Raw genomic sequence first — 27,496 nt, 5'->3', positions numbered from 1 at the left:
AAATAATTTTAGTATGTGGCACACATTTATTTCTTGGCGTCATGAATATCTTGTCAATTTTTTTCTCAGTTTAATGAAATATGTACATGGATTAGACTGTATTGAAACTTGAAGAATTATTCACTGAAATCTGCCCCACATTGTTGAAACGTTGCATGGTCAGACAGGATGATAGTGAAAAATACGGGAATGTAGTGTTGTACCTATAAGAATTAATTGAAAGGTTTGGAATTCGTTTTGTAATTTATATCATTATTTCCCTGCAACTTTGCAAAATGTAGATCTAAAATGAGCAGAAAGTCAAGACGGTCTTGAATACGAGGTTTAATATATACAGGTGGTATTCTTAAAGTCATCTGATATAGACTAATTAGCAGTTAAAACTCCATCTGCTATAAGCATTAGCCTAACTTTTCTATAACCTTCTTCTCTGTGTGTACATCACTTTTGATTAACTGTATTGCAGTATTCTAATCTAGAGCCAGTCCTGGCTAAACCCAGAAGACTGAGTTGTAGGCCTCCCTTAGGAGGAGAAAAGTGTATTCGCAGTATTCATGATGTTGACACAGAGAGAATAAAAATCTAATAGTAATCTGTTCCATCTTAATTCAAGATTTTGGCTTTCTATTTTATCTGTCAGTTTTATGGCACCCAATAACATAAATGTCCCAAACTTCATTTGTGAAATTAAAAGGCATTATCCAAAACTCACTTTCCTTTTATTTATTTATTTTATTTATTTTTATTTATTTATTTAATTTTGTCATAACAATATACACAAGCATCACACAAAAAGATTATATAGTATATAAACATATATATGAGGAGAAACAAGGAAGTATAAGCATATATATATAAGAAAAAGAAACAATAGGACAGGAACAGTAGGCACGTTTGTGCTCTTATGCACGCCCCTTAAAGTCCTCTTAGGAATGAGGTGAGGTCAACAGTAGATAGTTTTTGGTTAAAACTTTTGGGATTATGAGAAGAGACCACAGAGTCAGGTAATGCGTTCCAAGCACAGATAACTCTGTTATAGAAGTCATATTTTCTGCAATCCAAATTGGAGCGGTTGACATTAAGTTTAAATCTATTGGTCTTGTATTATTGCAGTTGAAGCTGAAGTAGTCTTTAACAGGAAGGACATTGCAATAGATGTTTCTATGAGTTAAACCCAGGTCCTGTCAAAGGCTACGGAGTTCCAAGCTTTCTAAACCTAGGATTTCAAGTCTGGTGGAATAAGGTGTTTTGTTGGTTATGGAAGAGTGGAGAACTCTTCTTGTAAAATATTTCTGGACACGTTCAATTGTTTTGATGTCAGAAATGTGGTATGGGTTCCGGACAGGCGAGCTGTAATCAAGAATTGGCCTAGCAAATGTTTTATATGCTCTGGTCAGTAGTGTGATGTTTTTGGAAAAAAAGCTACGCAAGATTAGGTTTACAACTCTTAGAGCCTTTTTTGCTATGTAGTTGCAGTGGGCTTTGGCACTTAGATCATTAGATATGAAAACACCGAGGTCTTTAACAGGGTGGGGGTCATCTGTAAGGTAATGTCCATCAAGCAAGTACTTAGTGTTTAGGTTCTTTTTTCCAATATGTAACTATTTGTAATTATTTATATAATGAAATTTCTTTAAGTTATTGAAAATATTGTAGAGGATGCTTTCCATCTTTATTTGTAGATCTATAATATTATTTGAATAACTTTATCAGATTCTATTTTGGTTTCATCTATGTCCCAAAATATTCAGCGCTACAAGCCACCATTAACCTTCCACTTCTATTCTAAATTTATTTACTTGCCTTCCATGTTCTACTCCATCATACCAGGTTCCTCCAGGCATCAGATAATTCATTCTTACTTACTGAGAAAGTAAATTCTTTAAATCACAATTTTTTTGATATCACTTGGAGGGAGTATATGGAGTTATTCTCTAGCATTATATAAAATCATAATATTATGAAGAATCTCTGCCAGGTAAATTTGTATGCTGCATTATTTTATTTTTCTGACTTTCATTTATTAAAATTCAAAATCACACAAGTCTTCAGGCTTTGCTACATTAATTAAAAAATAACATGATGCAAAATTTGCAAGTGATGTGCTGTAAACTTCATAATCTAATGATTTTCCCTTTAAAAGGCTTCTACCTTATTATGAGGAATACTTGCTCCTAAGTTAAATGTTTTAATAAGAACTTTATTTTTTCCCTGAGAGAAATAGATGCTGTGACTGAAATTAAAGTTGGAGCCATGCTGTTTGTGATTAATGCTAACAAATGGAAAGCAAAAGGAAACCATGATTTTTATAATAGCTGTGGTTACTCTAAATAGTGTTCCAGCATTCAAAATTATACATTTAAGTAAATTGTTTTCCTTTGAAATAGTACATTTCCGTTTACACTTGAGAGACAGGTAGACTAGGGGTTAAAGATGTAGTGACACCCAAAGCCATTACCTGGTCTGCAGTCTTACTTGATTTAATGCTGTGAAGTTCTGTTGTTCAATTTAAGGATTGTAAAAAAAAAGGTGGGGGGATATCTATAAGACTCAGTTTGGTGTCTAAAGCTAGTATGGGGTGTTTTTACTCTCCAGATGTTCCTGAATTATAATTCCCAGCAGTTCCAGCCATTATGCCAATGATGAGTAGAAATTTATATTTAATCAACATTTAGAAAGCCATAGGTTTCCCATCCTTGAAAATGTAATTGTAGAGACTGGAGACCCATAAGCACAGTGGCTAAATCCACACTACAGATTTTTGTTCCTGTTGTTTCTCTAATGTTTTGCTAATTCAGTGTGCACATAATGTGATCGCCAATCTGCTACATTCTCTGGATTTCCACCTTCATATCTCAAATGCAGCAAACTATTTTTTTTTAAATTGTTGTGAGTGCTAGTTGAGCAATTATTTGACATGCCACTTTTATTAAAAAATTGTAATGTTCTATTGCAGTGTGTGTTTGTATGTATACACACAGATTGTATTCCTACTGATATGTATAGCTGTGCACAAATTCCAGAATTGCTATTCTCATATCATGCTTTAATAGTCTAGCACCAACAGTCACATAAGCTGCAAACAGCACTGAACAATGAATATATAAATAGAGGTGGGAAAATAGTAAAAACCTTTTGTTACTTGGCTCTCTTGGGCTTTTGCTTATATATTTAGATAAAACACTTTTTAGTATTATATCTGAAAGTGTGACCTTTTTCCTGAAGATGGAATTTCCTTATAGTCACTAGGTTCACACATCATGATGAACCATGGTTAGTTTTAACCCAGACTATGACAGCAGCCTTTTTCTAAGCAAATACAACTATCAGAAATATAAATACAATTATTAGAAAAAGACTATCAGGACAGGAGGTGATTGCTTAACCAATTCTTACCTGGCACTTTTTAAATTTTATTTTTATTTACTTTTTGATTATTTTTATTTACTATTTAAACTTTCTCATTCCAGATAGTTTTGCACAGAGATTTCAAGATCTTTTATGTCCATTCTTAGTGAATTGGTGGCAGGGACTTGCTGTTTGCAGCGAAATGAAATGTTTTATTCATATTCCTTTGCCATCTGTCTGAATATGCAGAGAAATCTAATCATTTTCCTGTATAAATTAATTGGAGGGGGGATGTTTCTCTGTTCTTTTAGACTCAGAACTGCAAACTTGTTATGTTTAACTCATTCTCTACAACTGAATTGCTGGAATGCCCAATGAGATCCAAATCACTCTCTCAATTGGGCAAGATCATATGTTCAATAAAAAATAGCCTTGTATAACTAGAAGAAGAAATTTGGGGACATGACCATGATACAGTAGTGGCCAAAATTGTGGAAACAGTTTTGGGAAAAGTGTCTTTTCTAAAACTAGCTAATAATATCACTTTTTTTTGGAGTAGTACCATAAAATTATATACCAATGGAAAGATAATTTCATCAAGAATGTAATGCAATAACTTTTATGAAGTATTTGCTATTAGAATAGTAATTAAAGTATAAAGAAGAAAAGTAATTAACCCATTCTGGCCAGAGATTTCTCTTAATATCAATCACTTTAGTTACTATACTTTTATAAAGTTCAAAATTGATTGTGAAAACTTGAGTAATTGAACTCTAATGCAACGTAGATATAACTTTTTTTTTAAGATCAGGCATAATATTTAATGATCTCAAAAAGGGATTATTTGTCAGTGCATTGATAGTTAAGTATATACATAATTTACCATTGCAGAAGCAGAATTTTCTATAGAAATCTAGAACATTCTGTTTCTTCTACAGATCACAATGATGTGGCTACAAGAGTAGTCTGGTAATTATTCATAAACTAAAGTGCTTACATAATCACTCTCAAACTTTCCAGATTATTATGATTTGGTGGGCAAAAGGAATTATTCAAAATGTTTAATTCCTGGAATGGTAGATATTACATATTACGTAGATATATTACATATTATGTAGGTATTGGCTATTCAGGTCTTTTCCCGTGTAAGGTTGAAACTATCTTGGCGACGTTTCGACGAGGTCTCACTCATATTACATATTACACACACACACACACACACACACACACACACACAGACACACACATATATTATATTACATAGATACCCCCAAAACAACACTTTAGAGCACTGCACACCAGAACAACTAGACACAAGAATAGTTTTTCCCCGAACGCCATCACTCTGCTAAACAAATAATTCCCTCAACACTGTCAAACTATTTACTAAATCTGTACTACTATTAATCTTCTCATCATTCCCATCACCCATCTCCTTCTACTTATGATTGTATGAGTGTAACTTTGATACTTGTATTCTTATAATTTATATTGATATTGATTGTTTCCTGATTGCTTATTTGTACCTTATGACTATCATTAGATGTTGTACCTTAGAATTCTTGATGATCTTATCTTTTATGTACACTGAGAGCATATGCACCAAGACAAATTGCAGGAACTGGGTATGTCTAGTTTAACAAAAAGAAGGACCAGGGGAGACATGATAGCAGTGTTCCAATATCTCAGGGGCTGCCACAGAGAAGTGGGAGTCGGGCTGTTCTCCAGAGCACCTGAGGGTAGAACAAGAAGCAATGGGTGGAAACTGATCAAGGAAAGAAGCAACTTAGAACTAAGGAGAAATTTCCTGACAGTTAGAACAATTAATAAGTGGAACAACTTGCCTTCAGAAGTTGTGAATGCTCCAACACTGGAAATTTTTAAGAAAATGTTGGATAACCATCTGACTGAGATGGTGTAGGGTTTCCTGCCTGGGCAGGGGGTTGGACTAGAAGGCCTCCAAGGTCCCTTCCAACTCTGATGTTATGTTATGTTATGTTAAATTCCTTGTATGTCCAATCACACTTGGCCAATAAAAATTCTATTCTATTCTATTCTATTCTATTCTATTCTATTCTTAATAATGACACATTGCACTCCAGCTATAAACTGCCTTCGTAACTTCCAAATGTTTACAAATACTTATGCTAAGGAACTAACAGAAAATAATATGGTGGAACTTCCAGTTTTGCATTTCTATGCATATGAAAAATCTCTTGTTTAAATTGGTGTCTGTTTTAGAAATAATAGGAAAGGAAGACAAATCTGTTAATGCTGTTGCATCTGTGTTATATTATTTTATATGAATAAGGACAGTTAAAACTCTTTGGAACAAATCATGTATAACTTATTTTTCTCTAAACAACCTTGTTGAATAGTATAAGGATCTTCATTTTGTAAAAATAATATTAATGTGCTGCCTGATATCTTCAATTATAGCATTTTACACCAATTATGAATGATATATGAAACATGAATTTATTACAGTGTGTGTGTGTGTGTGTGTGTGTGTGTGTGTGTGTGTACACATACATAACATATATATATCCATGACATTTTTATTTATAGTATATTTAATAATACATTTGATCTTTCTTTTTATATGATGTGTTTATCTCTGAAAGTTCCATTACATTGATCACATTCTTTGTGCTTTGTACAAAGATTGTGTTTGTATTTTTTCAAAGACTATTTGAAAAGTAAACTATTTAGGGAGAAACAATAGCTATCAGAAAATTATAGCAGAATAATTTAGTAGAATTGAAAATGTCTTCATTGTACCTGAAATGAGGTAAAATAAAATATTATTATTTATTTTTGAAGTATCACAATTATGGTCCCTCTCTGAGGGAGATGGGCAGTTTCTAAATATGATAAGTGTGATGTGAAGTTAGGGGCATTTCTATAAAAGCCACTGTTATATAGTGGCTGAGTCACTGAACTTTGATGATCAGGGTTCAAAAACATCTTCAGCCATATAAATTTACTGATGTAGTCACTCTTTGTTATACCAAAGTAAATCATAGGTAATAAACTGTGAATAAAATGAAGGAAAATCCTCATGTAAACCATTCTGACCTTTTCTCAAAGTTGGAAAATGTAATAATAATTAGCAATATCAATAACAATGAAGAGACTATAACACTTGGTTTTGGTTTCAAAACTGAATTCATAATCTGGGGATCTTGACCAAGTTTTTCAACTCTAAATTGTATATAGTTATTTCACCCTTTGTTCCAGGAACCTAGTATTGCTTATATATTGTTTCCCTTGCTTCACTTGCCTGCACACACAAATATTTATAGTAATAATAATCCCATGAAGAAAGTGAAGGTCAATTGACTGACTATCTCTAAGTTGCCTAGTGATTTTTTATATCTAAGGTTGATTAATCAATGAATTGCATGAACAAAATTTAAATGGTGTACTTACCGTACTTATGAATTCTGACTAATGCTGATAAAAATAAGAGACATGTAATAATAATTAGCAATATCAATAACAATGAAGAGACAATAGCACTTGGTTTCGGTTTCAAAATTGAATTCATAATCTGGGAATCTTGGCCAAGTTTTTCAATTTACCGTACTTATTAATTCTGACTAATGCTGATAAAAATAAGAGTCATGTGCTTTGTTCATGGCTGAGGAAACCAGCTTAATAGTACTTGAAGCTCTAGTCTCCTGTAACCAGAACCTGTTTCTATTGATTATGAATTTGAGGGAAATATTTCCATCTTGATTTTCTTGCTCACTTTAGACATCATCCTCACAATTACTTGTATGTGCAACATCATGCAAGCCGCTGTGTATTTGCTTGCACAGAATGATTGAATATGAATATAATCACTCTAGCCTGTAGCTCATATTACTCTGCACATACTGAGCTTTATCTGCCCTTCAGGAAGCTTATATATTATATATTGATATATAAATAAAATAGTTTGTGAAGTCTAGCCTTTTAGGTTCAGCGTATCTGTACTCTCTTGATTTTTCCATTTAAAGTGTAAATATTTTACTTGATTCAACAGGCAGCCCACACGTCACCTATCATATACTTCTGAGTACTGCCAAGACACTGTGCCAAAGAGCCCTTACAGTTTCATTTATTCACCCAATTTACCAAAAGGGCAGAGAGTCATTTCGATACTGCTTGAGATGGTTAAATTACAGATGACTGTCAGGGAATGTCACTCCACCAGTTGTATCTATTGTCCTTTCCTTCCTCTGCTTGAGTTCTGTAGGCATCGAACAATTTAAGCTTAATGTCCTAGAAAACAAACCATTTAGTGACTGCATTCTCCTGTACAAACACTCAAAATAGCTACAGAGAAAACTGATATATGACTGTATCCAAATGGGCATTTCACAATTCAACACTGACCACATAGCCTGCTTACAGAAAAGCTTTCCAGGAACATTTCTGGCATGTTTAATTCAGTGTTTTTCCCTCAACCATATGGAAGTACGTTCCCTTGTATCTGAAAGAACTTCTATGCCTGACCTGCGTGTATCAGGTTATTGATTTTGAACAGTTTATGTTCCGAATTTGAAGTATCAAGATGCACTAACACTAACCCACAGGCATACAAACTCACATGGCATATGAGTTTAAAATAGCTGGTTGTGAATCCCTCCTTGTGAAGTGGGGCCATAGGAATCAGATGGGTCTGTTGATCGCGTACCTGGCTCCTTGCTGTGTGACTACAGCCCTGCCTGAGCTGCTGGAGGTGCTTGCCGGGGTGGCAGTTGAGACTCCCAGACTTTTGGTCATGGGGGACTTCAACTTGCCATTGGCCGGCTTGTCATCAACGGTAGCTCAGGAGTTCTTGGCTTCCATGACGGCCATGGACCTGATTCAAGTAACTGATGGCCCCACACACACGGAGGGAGGCACACTAGATCTGATTTTTATCTCTGGACAGTGGATTAATGATCTGGTATTAGGAGATTTAATGACGGAACCGGTGTCTCCTTCGCCTGGACTTTCAGACCGCCGCTCACCACCGCAGGGAGACGGAGCCAATGCGTTGGTTCCGTCCCAGGCGCCTGATGGACCCTGAGAGGTTCTGGACGGAGCTTGGGCCATTCCCTGAGGATCTTGCCCACAGCACGACTGAAGAACTCGTTGCGGCCTGGGAGCGGGCCGCGATGGGGGCTTTGGACCGTGTCGTGCCTTTGCGGCCTCTGACCCGGCGCAGATCTCACTTGGCTCCTTGGTTCTCTGAGGAGCTGAGGGAGATGAAATGCCGGAGAAGATGCCTAGAGAGTACCTGGAGGTCTAGCCGTTCCGAGGCTGATCGGACACTAGTGAGATCTTTTACTAAGACCTACCTAGTGGCAATGAGGGAGGTGAAACGTTCCTACGTTTCCACCCTCATTGCATCGGCAGATAACCGCCCGGCCGCCCTGTTCCGGGTGACTCGCTCCCTCCTTCATCAGGAGGGGCGGGATGACCCCCTACAGGGACGTGCTGAGGAGTTTAACGGTTATCTATACGATAAAATCGTTCAGCTTCGGGATAGTCTAGACCAAAACTGCGATGATCCAAGTGGGATGGCAGAGGCACGTCTTGTTGAGGTTATTTGGGATGAGTTTGAGACTGTGGCTCTCGAGGACGTGGACAGGTTACTGGGGAGGCTACATGCGACCACATGTTTACTGGACCCGTGTCCTTCCTGGCTAGTGCTGGCTACTCAGGAAGTGACACGAGGCTGGCTCCGGGAAATTATAAATGCTTCATTGATGGAAGGGGGTTTCCCCGCTGCTTTGAAAGAGGCAGTGGTGAGACCCCTCCTCAAGAAGTCTTCCCTGGACCCAGCTATTTTGGGAAATTATCGTCCTGTCTCCAACCTTCGCTTTGTGGTGAAGGTTGTAGAGAGTGTGGTTGCATGGCAGCTTCCCCGGTACCTGGGTGAAGCTGTCTATCTAGACCCGTTCCAGTCCGGCTTCCGGGCCGGTCACAGTACGGAGACAGCTTTGGTCATGTTGGTGGATGACCTCTGGAGGGCCAGGGATAGGGGTTGTTCCTCTGCCCTGGTCCTATTAGATCTCTCAGCGGCGTTGGATACCATCGACCATGGTATCTTGCTGCACCGGTTGGAGAGGTTGGGAGTGGGAGGCACCGTTTATCGGTGGTTCTCCTCCTATCTCTCCGACCGGTCGCAGACGGTGTTGACAGGGGGGCAGAGGTCGACCGCGAGGCACCTTACATGGGGGGGGCCTCAGGGTCGATTCTCGCCCCCCCTGTTCAACATCTACATGAAGCCGCTGGGTGAAGTCATCAGTGGTTTCGGGGTGAGTTATCATCTGTACGCTGATGATACTCAGCTGTACTTTTCCACCCCGAACCACCCCAACGAAGCTGTCGAAGTGCTGTCCCGGTGTCTGGAAGCTGTACGGGTCTGGATGGGGAGAAACAGACTCAAGCTCAATCCCTCCAAGACGGAGTGGCTGTGGATGCCGGCACCCCGGTACAGTCAGCTGCAGCCGCAGCTGGCTGTGGGGGGCGAGTTATTGGCCCCAACGGAGAGGGTGCGCAACTTGGGTGTCCTCTTGGATGGGCGACTGTCGTTTGACGATCATTTGGCGGCCGTCTCCAAGAGGGCCTTCCACCAAGTGCGCTTGGTGCGCCAGTTGCGCCCCTTTCTTGACCGGGATGCCTTATGCACGGTCACTCATGCCCTTGTCACTTCCCGCTTGGACTATTGCAATGCTCTCTACATGGGGCTGCCCTTGAAGTGCACCCGGAGGCTGCAGCTAGTCCAGAATGCAGCTGCGCGGGTAATAGTGGGGGCAACTCGTTGCTCCCATGTAACACCAATCCTGCGCAGCTTGCACTGGCTTCCTGTGGTCTTTCGGGTGCGCTTCAAGATTTTGGTTACCACCTTTAAAGCGCTCCATGGCTTAGGACCCGGGTACTTACGGGACCGCCTGCTGTTACCTTGTGCCTCCCACCGACCAGACGCTCACAGAGAGGGCCTTCTCAGGGTGCCGTCCGCCAAGCAATGTTGGCTGGAGGCCCCCAGGGGAAGGGCCTTCTCTGTTGGGGCTCCTACGCTCTGGAATGAACTTTCCCCCCGGTTACGTCAATTGCCTCATCTTCGGGGCTTTCGTGAGCTGAAAATGCACCTATTTATTCAAGCGGGACTGGATTGAAATTTTATTGGGGTATTTATGTTTTAAGATTTTAAATGGTTTTAAAATTTCGGCCACATTATAATATTTCTTTTTAACTTCTTTTTAATGTTTATATATTGAATTTTTACTTGGCTGTACACCGCCCTGAGTCCTCCGGGAGAAGGGCAGTATAAAAATCGAAATAAATAAATAAATAAAATTATTATATCTTTTTTTCTGAAAAGAAACAGCTAACTTGTTCTCGCTAATTTTCTTATGATCTCTCAGCTTCTTGCACCTTTGGATGCATGCTCATTTTTTCTCCCATATGATCTCTGCCGGCTTGTTTGCTTGTTGTTGTTGTTTTTTTTAAAGAGAAAATGAAATGGCAATTAAAGTGAAAATAGCCTCATAGTTTTTACAGAATTAGGCTTCAGCTGCATTCGGAGAGAGTATAGGTGGCTAAATCTGAATGTAAAAATGGAGCCTTTAAACTGAATTGGAGCAATTCAGAGTGGGGGAAGGGGACAGGCTTGATGAAAAGATGTGTTATTTACTGTTCTTGTCAGCGACTTTTGAAAGGACATGAAGATAAGGCAGAAGCCTTTTGATTTTTGTTTCTTGGTGCTCTGTCTGATTCGTATTGAATGAGTGGAACCCATCAGTATCCTGGTTTTGCTTTGCAAAGGACTCATAACTGACATTTCTACTTTTTCTCACTGCAGTTTTAGTTTGCTGCAGCTTTAGGTTGATGATGAGAGCCAAACAGCATTTTCTTGATATCTGCCAACCCGTGCATGTTCTAAAAGGGTTTCAGGAATATGCAGTCTGCCAGACAGCATCCATATTAGATTATGGATGGGGGAAAGTAACACATAATTGGTGTTTGCAGGCAATGTAAAATTATTAACATGGATTACATCTAACCGGATATTTATACTGTTGAAATTGTTTGCATTAAGATATGTAAGAGTGCATTGTAAACTTTAAGGAATCTTACACTCTTTAAAGAGTTAGTCCATGGACTAAGAAACAAGTGTGACCATCGTTTCATAAAGATTGAAAATAATTATACAAAGGAGAGTTATAAATGGTGTACTATTTTAAATATTTTCCTTGCAAATTTTGATATTCTCTTTAAATGTATTTTTCCAGTTTTACTTTTTAACACCTTCCTGATAAATCGTATCACCTAAATACCAGCAGTTTGGCTAAGGAACAATGTTCCTGTCTTATAAAGATTCGGAAAAGATCACACAATTACCACATTTTGTTTATTCTTCCTGTTTCTAACCTCAGTTGTGTGCAGCAGCCTATTTTATTCTAGTAGAAAGAGCTGTGCAATCTACAATTTATGCCGGAACCTTTTTTTAAAGTGGAAAAAAAAGGGCAAATTCATTTCATATTCAAAATTAAATATCGTAAGGAGTGTGATGCCTCAGCTGCAGTACTCCTGTGTCTCCAGCTGAGTCAACTGAGGCTGTAAACTAGCAAAGCCTGGTTTTGGAGAGATACCCAGATCAGTGCCAAAGAAGTGATTCTGGCACATTTACTGGAGTTTGGCATTCTTTTCCAATTGATTTATGGTGTATAAATGGCTCTGGTTGAAAATGTCTTCCTTTGCCAGTCCTTCTGCACAGGGATTTATTTATTTATTTATCATGACAGGCAATAGGAGTCAGTTGCCTTAAGGAAAAATAGAAGGAACAGTAACATCTTTACATTTTTATTGCTGGAAAATTACTGGGCATCCTGAAAATCTTGGAGTCATGTGAAAACCATTTCTCCTGCGGGCAAATTTGTTCAAATTGCATGCCAAAACCACAATTTTTCTTAATGTGAATGGCCGTTGCTCTTGTAAAGTATAAGCAATCTCATAATCGGAATATTATGAATACAACTTACTCATCTGCTCAAGATTAATCACAGTCCTTTCTATAAAATAAGTGTTTGATATAAATACAATTGCTTCAATTAATTGAAAGATACGTATGTATGTGCAGAAACAGGTTTCTGCTTGCATAGCAAGGACCGCAAGTGTCTTTGGAATGTGCAAACACATTGAAAGACATTTATTACTGCTTTAGATGCTTGCTACAGTGCAAATTTCTGCCTACCATACGTTTGGCTATGTCACATATCATTTTAGGTACCTTGCTGTATGCATCTAGAGATCTATCGTTAATGACAGATTAATGGATTATTACAGATGTTTATTAAAATTACAGAAGGCAATATATTTTAACCAGCAGAGTCTAAGATATGGATGCATGTATTTGCTATTACATTGCAAAGATGTATTCTTTCTGCAACCTGATTGGAAATCAACAGAGAACTTATGTTTTCTTAATGCCTAGGGTAACGTACGCATTCTCATTTTAGAATTTTGGAAAACCAACACTGTGCTTAAAGGTGATATAATCAGAGCATGCATATAGGACATCTTTTTGTACCCCATATTGCATAGAACATCTTTGCTTACTCCAAAGGCAACCATGAAATTTAATTTATTTTATTTATTTATTTATTTATTATTTAAATTTATATACCGCCCTATCTCCCAAAGGACTCAGGGCGGTTCACAGGCATATAAAACATCAATATACAAAATTAAAATAATCTTTAAAAAACTTATTCCAATGCCCTATTATTAAAAATAAAAATATAAATATTAAAATCAATTTAAAACCCCTGTAAATTTAAAATCTAAGCCAGTCCTGCACAGATGAATAAGTGTGTCTTGAGCTCGCGACGGAAGGTTCGAAGGTCCGGAAGTTGACGGAGTCCTGGGGGGAGCTCGTTCCAGAGGGCGGGAGCCCCCACAGAGAAGGCCCTTCCCCTGGGCGTCGCCAGACGACACTGCCTAGCTGACGGCACCCTGAGGAGTCCCTCTCTGTGAGAGCGCACGGGTCGGTGAGAGGTATCTGGTCGCAGTAGGCGGCCGTGACCGTGCATAGGGCCTCCCGGTCCAGAAAGGGGCGCAACTGGCGCACCAGGCGAACCTGGTAGAACGCTCTCCTGGAGACGGCCGTCAAATGATCTTCTAGAGACAGCCGTTCATCCAGGAGGACGCCTAAGTTGCGCACCCTCTCCATCGGGGCCAGTGACTCGCCACCGATGGTCAGCCGCGGATTTAGCTGACTGTACCGGGATGCCGGCATCCACAGCCACTCTGTCTTGGAGGGATTGAGCTTGAGCCTGTTTCTCCCCATCCAGACCCGTACGGCCTCCAGGCACCGGGACAGCACTTCGATAGCTTCGTTGGGGTGGTCCGGTGTAGAAAAGTACAGCTGGGTGTCATCCGCATACAGTTGGTACTTCACACCGAAACCACTGATGATCTCACCCAGCGGCTTCATGTAGATGTTAAAATTTGGAATTTTACAATTCCTGACCTTCGAACCTTCCGCTGCGAGCTTAAGACACATCTATTTATTTGTGCAGGGCTGGCCTAGGGTTTAATTTTAAAATTAATTTAAAATGGGGTTTTGTATTTTTAACTATAGTTTTAAATTTGGCCTAATGGAATAAGTTTTTTAAATGTTGTTTTAACATGTATTTATTTTATACTTTATGTTTTATAAGGCTGTAAACCGCCCTGAGTCCTTCGGGAGATAGGGCGGTATAGAAATTTGAATAATAAATAAATACAATCACATTCTGAATTGAAAATTTCAGTAATAACTTTCCCTTTTGCTTAGCCTTTTAACTGTGGAATTCAGTTGGGGAGTTTCGTAGCAGCAGGTAATTCTGCAGCACTCTGGAGGGATTTTACCAGTACTGTTCTAAAGTGCTTGCAAGTGTCATTTCCATATTTAACTAATTTCAGTTTTTAATTAGCTCTGTGTGAAAAATGAGAGTTCAAGCTGAGCTAAGCTGTCAGCAGACACTCTTGTTTCCTTTCTAGCCTCACAGGACGATCCATTGCTGGGTGGGGAGAGAAGCTGCAACAAGCTGCATCTTTCATGAGCCCTGTTCCTGGGCAACAGCATTCAGCCTATTTAGCTCTGAACAAGGCAAAGGGTATTATATTACAAAAGGTAATTTCAGTTTATCCAAGCAATCTTTCGGGGAAGGGGTAGGAAGGTAGGAAGGGCTCGAGAATACAAATGGGGGCAGCTGTAAAAAAGAGTTGCACTGGGGATAAGGAGATTCAGTCTGATATCAGCCTTTTGCACAGAAATACAGACATTAATAAGGAAGAACTGAGGATATCTTAGTAGAGGAAGAAGTCTGCTAGTCTGTAGTCTATAAAAATCAAGAAGCACATGGTACACTTTTTCTGACTAACAAACGTTATTAAAAGGCATGCATTTTTTGTGACCTGCAGCTCATTTCATCAGATGCCAAGTGTCTGATTCAATTTATTTTACTGCCTAGCAAATCTCACACTTTTCAGATAATGTAATTGCACACTGGATATATTAGGAAGGCTAGAACTGGAAGTTCAACATAACAGAATAACAGAGTTGGAAGGAACTTTGGAGGTCTTCTAGTCCAACCCCATTTCACACAAATGGCTGTCCAATCTCTTCTTAAACACCTCCACTTGATGGAGCATGCACAATTTCTGAAGGAAAGCCTCTGTCTGATCCTGCATCTTACTGGATGACCTATTCCAAGATGATTGGGACTTCACAGAACTCTTAATGGATCAACTGATTGATTTAATTTGCTAAAGCTTAAACACTGCTCCAATCAAAAACAAGACTGACCTGCTTTCACTCCTCATTATATAATAGAATGAATAAATACAATGACATAAATTATACAAATGTTTACTAATAGCACAACATTAAATTATACAGTTATATTTATAATATTCAATAATTGCCTGGCACTATATTTTCAACACAACCCAGTTTTCACTTATCTGGGCAGCCTTTCTGAACAGCCAGGACTTGTTTACTTTTTAGAACAATTGCTAGTATAAAATGGTCACCACAGAGAAGACCACTTAAGAGTCCCTGATAACAACATATCCTATGTGTTAGGAGCCATCGCAGCCCCACCCTAGGTCTTAAAATGATCAGCATCTTAAACCAACTAAAAACTAGTCTCACTTTCAAAGCAATTGTGTTAGCATGGAAGAATTGCAACATGTCCATTGCTATTTGCATCCCTGATGAGTTTTAGCTTCCGAATGATCTTCAAAAACAGTACCCTCTAACTGAGTTAAAGGTAAAGGTAAAGGTTCCCCTCGCACATACTTGCTAGTCATTGCCGACTCTAGGGGGCAGTGCTCATCTCCATTTCAAAGCCGAAGAGCCAGCGCTGTCCGAGGACGTCTCCATGGTCATGTGGCCGGCATGACTCAATGCCAAAGGCGCACAGAACGCTGTTACCTTCCCACCAAAGGTGGTCCCTATTTTTTCTACTTGCATTTTTATGTGTTTTCAAAACTGCTAGGTTGGCAGAAGCTGGGACAGGAGCTCACCCAGTTACACGGCAGCACTAGGGATTAGAACTGCTGAGCTGCCGACCTTTCAATCGACAAGCTCAACATCCTAGCCCCTGAGCCACCACGTCCCCCTCTAACTGAGTTACAATAGTCCAAATATAATGTGGCCAAAATATGAATGACTGTCAACAGAGCTTCCTGGTCACAATATCCTCCTGCCCTTCCAGCAGTAACTATGAGTCCAGGAGGATTGCCAGATTACAGAACTACTCTGCGTAACGGAAGGAACAACACTATCCTGGATTAAAGATGGAAATGAACTTGGAAGTGTTGGTTTTTGAAGAAGCAGCCACTCTGTCTTGGTCACAAATCTTTATTACCTTCTAGGTATTGAGACAGAAACTTAACTGCATCTGTTCTTTGATTGTTACTATAAAAACAAAATTTGGAAAATCTTCCATCATGTGCATTGCTTTCTGCTTCCAAAGGAAAGATGGGACAATTTCATTTATTTCATTATCTCTAAATAATAATTGTTGGTCACACAATCAGTCAGATGATAGACTGGATTAGGCATTTTTATCCACCTATGAAGTTTTTCCCAAAGATCTGGGATAAGCAGATACTATTGTTTGATGGTGTTAAAGGCATCATTTCAGGTTGCAAGATGTTCCAAGTAAAGTTGCCTTTTGCAATTGACTGATGGTGATTTTTGTCAATTCTGATGGTGTTCAAATGGTAGTCCAGATGTTTTCAGATTGTACCCAAGGTGCCTATTACTATTGGTACTATCTTTGTTTTAGTTTGCCATAGTCATTCTATTTCTATTTGCAGGTCTTTGTGGCTTGTTAATTTCTCCAGTTCTTTCTCTTCTCTTCTACTCTCTCACATACTGCCATGTCCACTCCCAAACTATTGTGTATTTCTTATCAACAATTTTTAAGTCTGGGATGCTGTGGCAGGTACTTTTCAATTTGAATTCTAAAGTCCTAGATCACTTTAGCTTCTTCATTTTGTATTACTTTGTCTATTCCATTTCTTGCTTGTAGGCAAATGGTATTTCTTGCAGATCTTCCAATGCATCATTATTGCTACTTTGTCATGCTATTGTTAATAATTAGTCTAACTAGGCGATCCACTGTTTCTTCAACTTCTTTGCAGAGGCTGGCATCTGCTCTCTGTTGCTGCTTCTCAATTCTGACTTGTATGAATTTGTTGGCACAAAACATTGTGGGCTGTCCCCTGATACCATTAGATGAGATTGCTAGGGCTCGCTGCCTTAGAAGAGTGAGGAAAATCCTCAGGGATGACTCATACCCTGGTCAGCACTTCTTTACCCTCCTACCATCCGAAAGGAGATATAGAAGCACAACCAACCACACAAACAGGCTGAAGAACAGTTTTTATCTGTGGGTATCAGACTCCTGAATATGAAATAACATCATAACTATATAGTATGATGGATTTGCAGGGCCGGCGCAACATGTAACATGTTCACATGTCTGGGTCTCTTTGGGCCCAGACTTAATCTTCTGCATCCTTCCCTCTCTTCCTTCTCTTAGTCTCCATGTCCTAAGAGCCTCATAGCCTTCATCTCACATTTGATTGGCAGATACTATTCTACCAGCAGAAAAATATTATTGTATATAACTTCTTTTCCAGAGTTGTGTCTTAAACATTTAGCAAAGTTTTGGAAAATGAAATAAATCTTCATAACTTGAACTACTTTTCAGTAGACACAGATTAAACTTTACTTATATAATACTCCTCTTGCCTTAATTGTTACTGAGACTTGCATAATTCATTGCTCCTAATAATGTTATTATTTGTAAGTGTGTGGATATAAAAGTGTAGTAAACTGTCAGTGGCTATTCTATTGGTAGAAAGGAAGTCTTAAATACAGCTCCATGGTTACTTTATACAACAGTATCTGAAATAACAGCTGGAAATGAATTTGAAGACCCTAGTAGAATGGCAACTGCTAATTAACCAATTCTGCCTCTCTCAATAATAAGAGTAGAACATTGAGAGACAAGAAGAGGGAAGAGGAAACTCATTATGTGAAAGTCCACTGCCATGGCATTGGAATTCATGTGTGAAAATCACTGAAATTAATATAATTAAGATCATGATCATGAAAAAATAATATACCAAAGAAAATATTTTGGTCCAGGTTGGAGAAAAGAGATAATATATTTCAAATGTTGGAACTCTGGTACTCAAGTATGTCTATATCAAACAAAATAGAAAGGATATTGACCCTTAATTTATTAATTTTAATTCATAGAACCAATTTAATTATTATATTTCTCACACATTTTAAACTTTCTGAAATGGGAAAGTTGTCTACGGCTCCTTTCTTGAAACAATAAAATAACCACCACTTTTCCAAGTATGGAAGCTTAAAAAAAAAGTTGGTAGAGGGCAGAGATATTCCATTTTCCACCCAGAACTTCCCTCAGATAATTACAAAAACAGCAGGAACACTGTTTTATCACATATTTAGGCTAATGTCTAATCCTGTCTTGAGCATGCTACAATAGTTCCAAATTTATCTTGGGCACAAATGCACTTCCAGTAAAGGTATACTAGCTTAGATATTTCTCCAATGTTTCCCTAAAATATCTCTTTTACAATTCTGCACTTTCTCTGCTTCCTAGCCAATTTCAGTCCTGCTGAGAACAGTCAGAGAAACTGTCAAGTAAAAGTATAGCTGTTTCTTCTGCTCTTTAGGTGCATTTTAATCTCACCTTCTCTGAAGCTACAGTTTTGTCTAGCAATAGGAGTGCAAGAGTCTGGGTTCTTATTTAATAGATGGCAAGTAGGAGGAAAGGCTGAATATTAGAGAATTTTGTGGGGGGTTAGCCCATACCACTGCTGTTGCTCTGAAAGCTGGCACTAAGTTTACATAGAGAAAAAATTCTACCTTCAGGGTTTCTATTCAAGGTAGAATTTAATTACATTGATTTGTTTCATAATGACTGAAGAAACATTGGGTTGGTGACCACCCCTTTTTCATTTTTTATTTTTTACTCATTTTATTTCCCCACTACCCATAAATTATTACTTGGAGTTCAATTGATGCCATGAAGTTAAAATACGTTAAAATATCAAATTGGCAGCTGTTAAAAAATATTGGATTGGAAAAGGTCCGTTTATATTCCAATTCCAAAGAAAGGCAATGCCAAAGAATGTTCAAACTATAACATCATTTTACTCATTTCACATGCTAGTAAGCATGGGGGGGACAGAACATCTATGCTTAAAATCCTGCAAGCTAGGCTCCAGCAGTATGTGGATCGAGAAATACCAGAAGTACAGGCAGGATTTCGAAGAGGCAGAGGAACTAGAGATCAAATTGCCAACATATGCTGGATCATGGAGAAAACTAGGAAGTTCCAGAAAAACATCTACTTCTTCTTCATTGACTGTGCTAAAGACTTTGATTGTGCGGATCACAACAAATTGTGGCAAGTTCTTAAAGAGATGGGTGTACCAGACCATCTCATTTGTCTCTTGAGAAACCTATATGCCGGTCAAGAAGCAACAGTAAGAACTGGACACGGAACCACTGATTGGTTCAAAATTGGGAAAGGAGTCCGGCAAGGCTGTATACTATCACCCTGCCAATTTAACTTATATGCAGAGCACATCATGAGAAAGGCAGGGCTGGATGAATCAAAAATTGGAATCAAGATTGCTGGGAGAAATACCAACAACCTCAGATATGCAGATGATACCACTCTAATGGCAGAAAGCAAAGAGGAATTAAAAAGCCTCTTGATGCGGGTGAAAGAGGAGAGTGCAAAAGTTGGCTTGAAACTCAACATTAAGAAAACTAAGATCATGGCATCCAGCCCTTTCAATTCCCGGCAGATGGGTGGGGAAGAAATGAAAGTAGTAATAGATTTTATTTTCCTGGGCTCCGAGATCACCGCAGATGGGGACTGCTGCCAAGAAATTAAAAGACGCTTGCTCCTGGGGAGGAAAGCTATAGCAAATCTAGACAGCGTACTAAAAAGCAGAGACATCACGCTGCCAAGTGCATATAGTCAAGGCTATGGTTTTCCCAGTTGCAATGTATGGCTGTGAAAGTTGCACCATAAGAAAGGCTGAGCACCAAAGAATTGAGGCCTTTGAACTCTGGTGCTGGAGAAGACTCCTGCGAGTTCCTTGGACTGCAAGGTAAACAAACAAGTCAATCCTAGAGGAGATCAGCCCTGACTGCTCTTTAGAAGGCCAGATCCTGAAGATGAAACTGAAATACTTTGGCCACCTAATGAGAAGGAAGGACTCACTGGAGAAGAGTCTAATGCTGGGAAAGACTGAGGGCAAAAGAAGAATGGGACGACAGCGAACGAGGTGGCTGGATGGAGTTAGTGAAGCAGTAGGCATGAGTTTAAATGGACTCCAGAGGATGGTAGAGGATAGGAAGGCCTGGAGGAATGTTGTCCATGGGGTCATGATGGGTCAGACATGACTTCGCAACTAAAAGCAAAACAAAAAAAATTGTCTGACACTATATAGTTTGCTAAACATGGCACCTGCAGTCCTGAAAATACAGGTAGTCCTCGATTTATGACCATAATTGAGCCCAGCATTTCTGTTGCTAAGCGAACATTTGCAATTTTACAATCTTTCCTGCCACAGTTGTTAAGTGAATCACTGAGGTTGTTAAGTTAATAACACAGTTGTTAAGTGAATCTGGTTTCCCCATTGACTTTGCGTAGAAGGTTGCAAAAGGTGATCGTGTGACCCAGACACTACAATCATCATAAATATGAGTCAGTTGCCAAAGGTCTGAATTTTGATCACATGATCATGGGGATGTTGCAATGGTTGTAAGTGTGAAAAACGGTCGTAAGTCACTTTTTTCAGTGCCATTGTAACTTTGAACAGTCACTAAACGAACTGCTGTAAGTCAAAGATCACCTGTACTTTTGGCAATGAGTAATTGGATTGTGGACTATATTTTTAATATATTTGCCTGTGTAAAGGGCAAACTTTTCTTCTCTATTCAGGTCTTGTATCCCAAGGTATCTCTTGGCAAAGAAAGTTGTTTCTTGAATCTTAAGGATGCCACAGAAGCAGCCTCATTGTATATGATTTCAGGAACTGATGAGTCTTGTTCCAATTTTCTTCTCTCTGTACAATCTAAGGACTGTCATGAGAATGGATGAATTGTGCCACTGCTTTATGCTTTTTTGCACAGCTTTGTCATAAGATATCAAAATCTGAATGCAGCATGCAGGGCTGTTATCATTCTTGTGTCAAAAATTGCATTGGAGAAGTGGCACAAAATCAAAACATTTCTGCAAGGAGGACTGAAGGGAAGAAATACAAAAAGAGAATAAAACAGTAGTTTGGTCTCCTTGCTGTCAGGAACTAGATCGAGTAGTAATGATAGTACAGGTTGTTACTATTGTTCTATCTCTTTTTAAGCATGCTTTCTGTTGGTGAAACCAGATTGTATGGCTTGAGTTTTTTTTTTTAAAAAAAGAAACTGCTATATAATTCCAAGTGTGTATAATCTTTTCAAGTATTTTGCAAGTAAAAAAGACTGGAATTGGACATGGATAGCTTCTCTTTTTTTAAAGCACTGTGTGGGTAATAGAGAAGCTCCATTACTACTAATAAGATTTATGGGTGTATAAGTTATGTACTGCTTTGAAAATTCCTCCCTTCCATTCACATTATAAGGTTTGATGGAAAAAAGAATAAACAAAACACCTATTTTTGAATTCAGTTTTTGCATTTATTATCTACAAATCTCTTCTTTTTTTTAAAATTATATTGCAAATTACCAGATGACTTCTGTTCCTAGTTTACATTTCTGCTTACGTGTTTAAGAAATGAGAATCCAATTAAAAGAAAATACAAAAAGAGAATAAAACAGTAGTTTGGTCTCCTTGCTGTCAGGAACTAGATCGAGTAGTAATGATAGTACAGGTTGTTACTATTGTTCTATCTCTTTTTAAGCATGCTTTCTGTTGGTGAAACCAGATTGTATGGCTTGAGTTTTTTTTTTTAAAAAAAGAAACTGCTATATAATTCCAAGTGTGTATAATCTTTCCAAGTATTTTGCAAGTAAAAAAGACTGGAATTGGACATGGATAGCTTCTCTTTTTTTAAAGCACTGTGTGGGTAATAGAGAAGCTCCATTACTACTAATAAGATTTATGGGTGTATAAGTTATGTACTGCTTTGAAAATTCCTCCCTTCCATTCACATTATAAGGTTTGATGGAAAAAAGAATAAACAAAACACCTATTTTTGAATTCAGTTTTTGCATTTATTATCTACAAATCTCTTCTATTTTTTAAAATTATATTGCAAATTACCAGATGACTTCTGTTCCTAGTTTACATTTCTGCTTACGTGTTTAAGAAATGAGAATCCAATTAAAAGAAAATACATAGGATTGATTGGAATTTGGACTTTCCTTTTTTCACTGTTCTCGTTAGGTGCTTCATCTAATGACTGTCATCATGGATACACTGAAGGAAGAAGTAATGTTCTTCAGTTCTCCCTACCTGGTGGTAGAGATAGTAGTAAGATCCAATCTGGGTTGGTCACCAGGATCAGAGCTTTACTCTTCTGAATTTTTAGATTTATGCTGGAGCTGATCCTCAGAGAATTTCTCTTTACTCCAAATATGTGCTTTGGGCTATTTCATGAGTTGTATTTATGTGGTGATTTACCTCCAGCTTATCAAGCACTTAGGAGCAAGGACTTGGCACACAAAGAAACAATAGCCAACCATCAACACATCAATCAATAGAACAGAACAGAATAATAGAGCTGGAAGGGACCTTGGAAGTTTTCTAGTCCAACCCCCTGCTCAGGCAAAATATCATAGACCATTTCAGTCAAATAGTTATTCAATCTATTCCTAAAAACTTTCAGTGTCGTATCATTCACAACTTCTGGAGGCAAGTTGTTTCACTGATTAGTTGTTCTAACTGTCAGGAAATTTCACCTTAGTTCTAGGTTTTTTTCTTTATTTTTTTTTATTTTTTTTAAATTAAATTTCTATACCGCCCTTCTCCCAAAGGACTCAGGGCGGTGTACAGCCAAAATAAAACACAGAATATATACAATTAAAAGAATTTAAAATGAACTATTACTATGCGGCCGATAATTAAAACATTTAAAAATTTAAAATATTATTAAAACCCCAATTTAAAAACAACTATTTATGCCAGTCCTGCTTGAATGAATAAATATGTTTTAAGCTCACGACGAAAGGTCCGAAGATCAGACACTTGACGTAAGCCAGGGGGGAGTTCGTTCCAGAGTGTTGGTGCTCCCACAGAGAAGGCCCTACTCCTGGGGGCCGCCAGCCGACATTGTTTGGCGGACGGCACCCTGAGAAGGCCCTCTCTGTGAGCGTCTGGTCGGTGGGAGGCATAAGGTAGCAGCAGGCGGTCTCGTAAGTACCCGGGTCCTAAGCCATGGAGCGCTTTAAAGGTGGTAACCAGAATCTTGAAGCGCACCCGAAAGACTACAGGAAGCCAGTGCAGACTACGGAGCAGTGGTGTTACATGGGAGCCACGAACGGCTCCCGTTACCACTCGCGCAGCTGCATTCTGGACTAACTGCAGCCTCCGAGTGCACCTCAAGGGCAGCCCCATGTAGAGAGCATTGCAATAATCCAGCCGAGACGTAACCAGAGCGTGATTAGTTTCTTCCCTTGATTAGTTTCCATTCATTGTTTCTTGTCCTGCCTTCAGGTGTTTTGGAGAATAGCTTGACTCCCTCATTTTTGTGGCAACCCCTGAGATATTGGAACATTGCTATTATGTCTCCCCTAGTCCTTCTTTTCATTAAACTAGACATACCCAATTCCAGCAACCGTTCTTTATATGTTTTAGCCTCCAGTCCCCTAATCATCTTTGTTGCTCTTCTATGCACTCTTTCTAGACTAGAGTCTCAACATCTTTTTTACATTGTGGCGAGCAACATTGGATGCAGTATTCCAAGTGTGGTCTTATCAGGCATTATAAAATGGCATTAAGACATCATGTGATCTTGATTCTGTCCCTCTGCAGTTTAGGACTGTATTGGCTTTTTTGACAGCTTCACCACACTGCTGGCTTATATTTACATGATTGTTCACTAGGACTTCAAGATCCATCTCACAGTTAATACTATTGAACCTGGTACCACATATACTATATCTGTGTATTTGGTTTTTCTTGCCTAAATGTAGAACTTTATTTTTTTTCACCATGGAATTTCATTTTGTTAGATAGCGCCCAATGTTCAAGTCTGTTGATATTCTTCGGTATCTTAAGCCTATCTCCTTCAGTGTTGGCTATTCCTGCCAGCTTGGTATCTGCAAATTTGATGAGTTCCTCATCTATCCCTCGTCCAAATCATTGATAAGTTGTTGAAGAGTATTGGACCTTCCTTCGGATAGGAAGGCACCACAGAAATACAATTCGTAGATTAGCCCAAAGCACATATTCAAGTAGAGAAAAGTTCCCTGGAGATGGGCTTCATTATGAATCCGAAAGTTTTTTTGTTTTTTGTTTTGTTTACATTTATATCCCGCCCTTCTCCGAAGACTCAGGGCGGCTTACAGTGTATAGGGCAATAGTCTCATTCTATTTGTATATATTTTTACAAAGTCAACTTATTGCCCCCCCAACAATCTGGGTCCTCATTTTACCTACCTTATAAAGGATGGAAGGCTGAGTCAACCCTGGGCCGGGCTTGAACCTGCAGTAATTGCAGGCTCTGTGTTCTAATAACAGGCTTCTTAATGGCCTGAGCTATCCCGGCCCTTTGTAACCATATACCCTCTGGTCTCCTTGCAATATTATCCTGGGACACGTATATTTGCTTTCATTTGTGAGAGATAGTAGTGGACAGATGAGAGTCAAATGGAAAGGATTCTTTTTCCCATTGCCTTTTACTGTATCTATCCCTAATTCAAAGCAATTGATGCTTTGAAAATTTGAGACTGAACATCAAGCAGAATTTAGTTTAAATTTATCAGCACAAATGAACACTGATGTGTTTTAATATAATGTAAACTTAGTATGACATAAAATACATAGTAAAAAAATTGCAATCAGAATAATCTCCCATACTTAAACATAATTTACCTACAAGTCTGTATGTATTTGCAGCTTTCCTTGGATTCTCTTTATAGTTCAAGCCATCAGAATTAGTTCCAATGTTTCATTTTTAAATGTAGACATGGACTCTAAGGCCTCCTTTAGACTGACAACCTCTGTGTACTGATACCAAACTCCTTTTACTAATGTTATATATAACTATACTATCATATAATTACTATTTAATCACTATCATCTGTGCTATAAAGTCTAATGTTCATCATCACAATTGGTTCTGAAGCCCACAAAAAAATCAGTCTAAGGCAAAAAGATGTTTATGACAAAATTGTTCAGACATTTGATTCTGTAGACCTTTTGGGTGGCTCCAAGCATCCAAACAGTTGCACGGTTGGGAACTAGATTAATAGGGCAAGCTATGTATGTTGCAGAGTGATATAAAAGCATCCCAAAGCTATTCAGAAGGCATGCGGACTGGTGAATAAACTAAAGGAATCTGCTGGTGCTTAAAGGTCCTTGAGTCTTCAGAGGCAGCCAAGAGAAGCGACTTCTGAACAGATGTCAGGATTTATAGGTCAAACGGACAAGACCGATTTTACTAGTTAGCTTCCAGACTCCAAAACTGATCTCTGGTCAGTTTTATTAAACAGCAAAAAAAAAGTTTGAAAAATAACAGCATTCATTCACTCCAGTCCTAATAGAATAGAATAGAATAGAATAGAATAGAATAGAATAGAATAGAATAGAATAGAATAGAATAGAATAGGAGTTTTTTTATTGGCCAAATGTGATTAGAGTAGACACACAAGGAATTTGTCTTAGTGCATATGCTCTTAGTGTTTATGCTTAACAAAATAATTTTTAGCCATTTAGCAGCAATATATTGCACAACATTTTCACCATTAAAACATTCTTTATATAGTCTGGAATTACTTATAACTCCAATTAAGTTTTTTTTCCCTTTAGTGCCTCATTAGTTCTTTTTAGAAAGATGTTTGGAACCTTTCATGTTAAACTGTTTTGTTGTACAACTTACCAAGAGGCTTCTTTCTATATTTATCTTTCTTACATCCTTTTGGTGGCCTTCAGAGCATCCCCTCCCCATGCTTTTAGTCCATAATCTTGGTATTAATTTTTATGGTGAGACCTTACTGTTTTAATGTTATATATTCTATTTGCAGTCCTAGTTTTTAATTACTTTATAGGCCTTATGTGTTTCAATGCCGTTACTGAAGTTGATGTAATTTTTCCAGATTGTATTTTATGTTTATCTATAATCGAAATACAGATTTGATTGAACTGCTTCATTTTGTTACCCATAAAAATAAAAAATCTAGTATCTGCTGAAGCACTTGGACATTGACAGATTTATCACTTTTCCTTTGAGATGATAAGTGTGTAATTTCTGCTCTTGTTATATGCTGACAGTGTTGATCCTTAAAAGAATGGGAGGGGGGGAGGATCAGCTCTTGGTAACCATTTCTTTCAACACAACAAGTAGCTGGCTAGTCTGTTTACACAAGCAGACGTGTATGTCACTCCACATATTTCATTTAATACTTATTGATTGGCTGTTCATCCTTTACCAGGCACTTTTGTGTGAGAACAGTTTAGTGATGCCCCACAAAGCTCCAGTGACCTCTCTATGTGAAAGGACATGCTCTCTTGTTTCCTGAGGATCTCCCTTTATTATTGCTCAGTGCCTCTATAGTTACATGGCTACTCAACAGCAGGAGCTGCTAAAATGAAATTCAGTTTGACTATCTTCATTGTGGTCTATTTGATTTCCCCCACCTCTTCCCAGCACAGGGGTAGTAGCTCTTTTTATTGATGAATTAACTTACTCCAACATTATTAGGAAATTTCATCAGATAACCATTTTGCCACTGTGGTATTCATATGTTTGAAAATGACTGATTGTCCTAGACAGGATGGAAGGCAAATATGTCAGGCCTGGACCAGTTTCACTACCCTGTGCTCAGCTGGCCTTTTATCCTGACCCCTAAGACCCTGCTATTCCATTCTCTCTTGAGGTGCTCTTGTCAGTGATGATGAATTGTGTTCTTCCTGAATTTAGGCATAAATACCATTGAAGGTGACGCCTCCAAATTTATTTCACTTGTGAACTCTGCCACATTTAAATCAAAGACTCTGGAGGCACTCCTCTGAAAAATTAACCTATTGTGTTTCTGCTTTCCGGTTCACAATTATTGTGCAAGACTTAAATGTGAATTTTAATAAAACTGTTTAGTATGTAATTGATTATAACAAAGTGGTGGTGGTGACAACAATATGATTTTAAGTGATGATGGCTCTTGTGAAGTACTTGCAAGCTCAGTACGTGGGCTCAGTAATTCAAAGACCATCTAATTACAATAGAGACAAGAATTCTAACTTTAATTGTGCATCTAAATAATGAGACCTTGAATCTCAAGCTGTAGGTTTTGATATGCGGGAGAGTCAGTTCTTAGTTCTGTGAGTTTCCAAGCATAAAATATCAGGCAGTTCTCAGGGATCCAGGCTGTATGTATGCACGTTGCTCTAAT

At 38.5% G+C, this 27,496-nt stretch overlaps 1 protein-coding gene across 1 annotated transcript in view; it reads left to right on the top strand.

Moving 5' to 3' along the window:
- Positions 1-27,496, top strand: part of TENM2 (teneurin transmembrane protein 2) — a 970,061-nt gene that overhangs the window by 713,539 nt on the left and 229,026 nt on the right. Inside the window, exons 6-8 of the mRNA XM_058167878.1 lie at positions 14,374-14,506; positions 22,332-22,434; positions 26,096-26,155. Of these exons, the coding sequence (XP_058023861.1) occupies positions 14,374-14,506; positions 22,332-22,434; positions 26,096-26,155 (296 nt within the window). The remainder of the gene's footprint in view (positions 1-14,373; positions 14,507-22,331; positions 22,435-26,095; positions 26,156-27,496) is intronic.

This window comes from Ahaetulla prasina, chromosome 2 (genome assembly GCF_028640845.1).
Source record: "Ahaetulla prasina isolate Xishuangbanna chromosome 2, ASM2864084v1, whole genome shotgun sequence".
NCBI lineage: Eukaryota > Metazoa > Chordata > Lepidosauria > Squamata > Colubridae > Ahaetulla > Ahaetulla prasina.
Note: the sequence above shows the minus strand (reverse complement) of the source record. Positions and strands in the feature narration are given on the sequence as shown.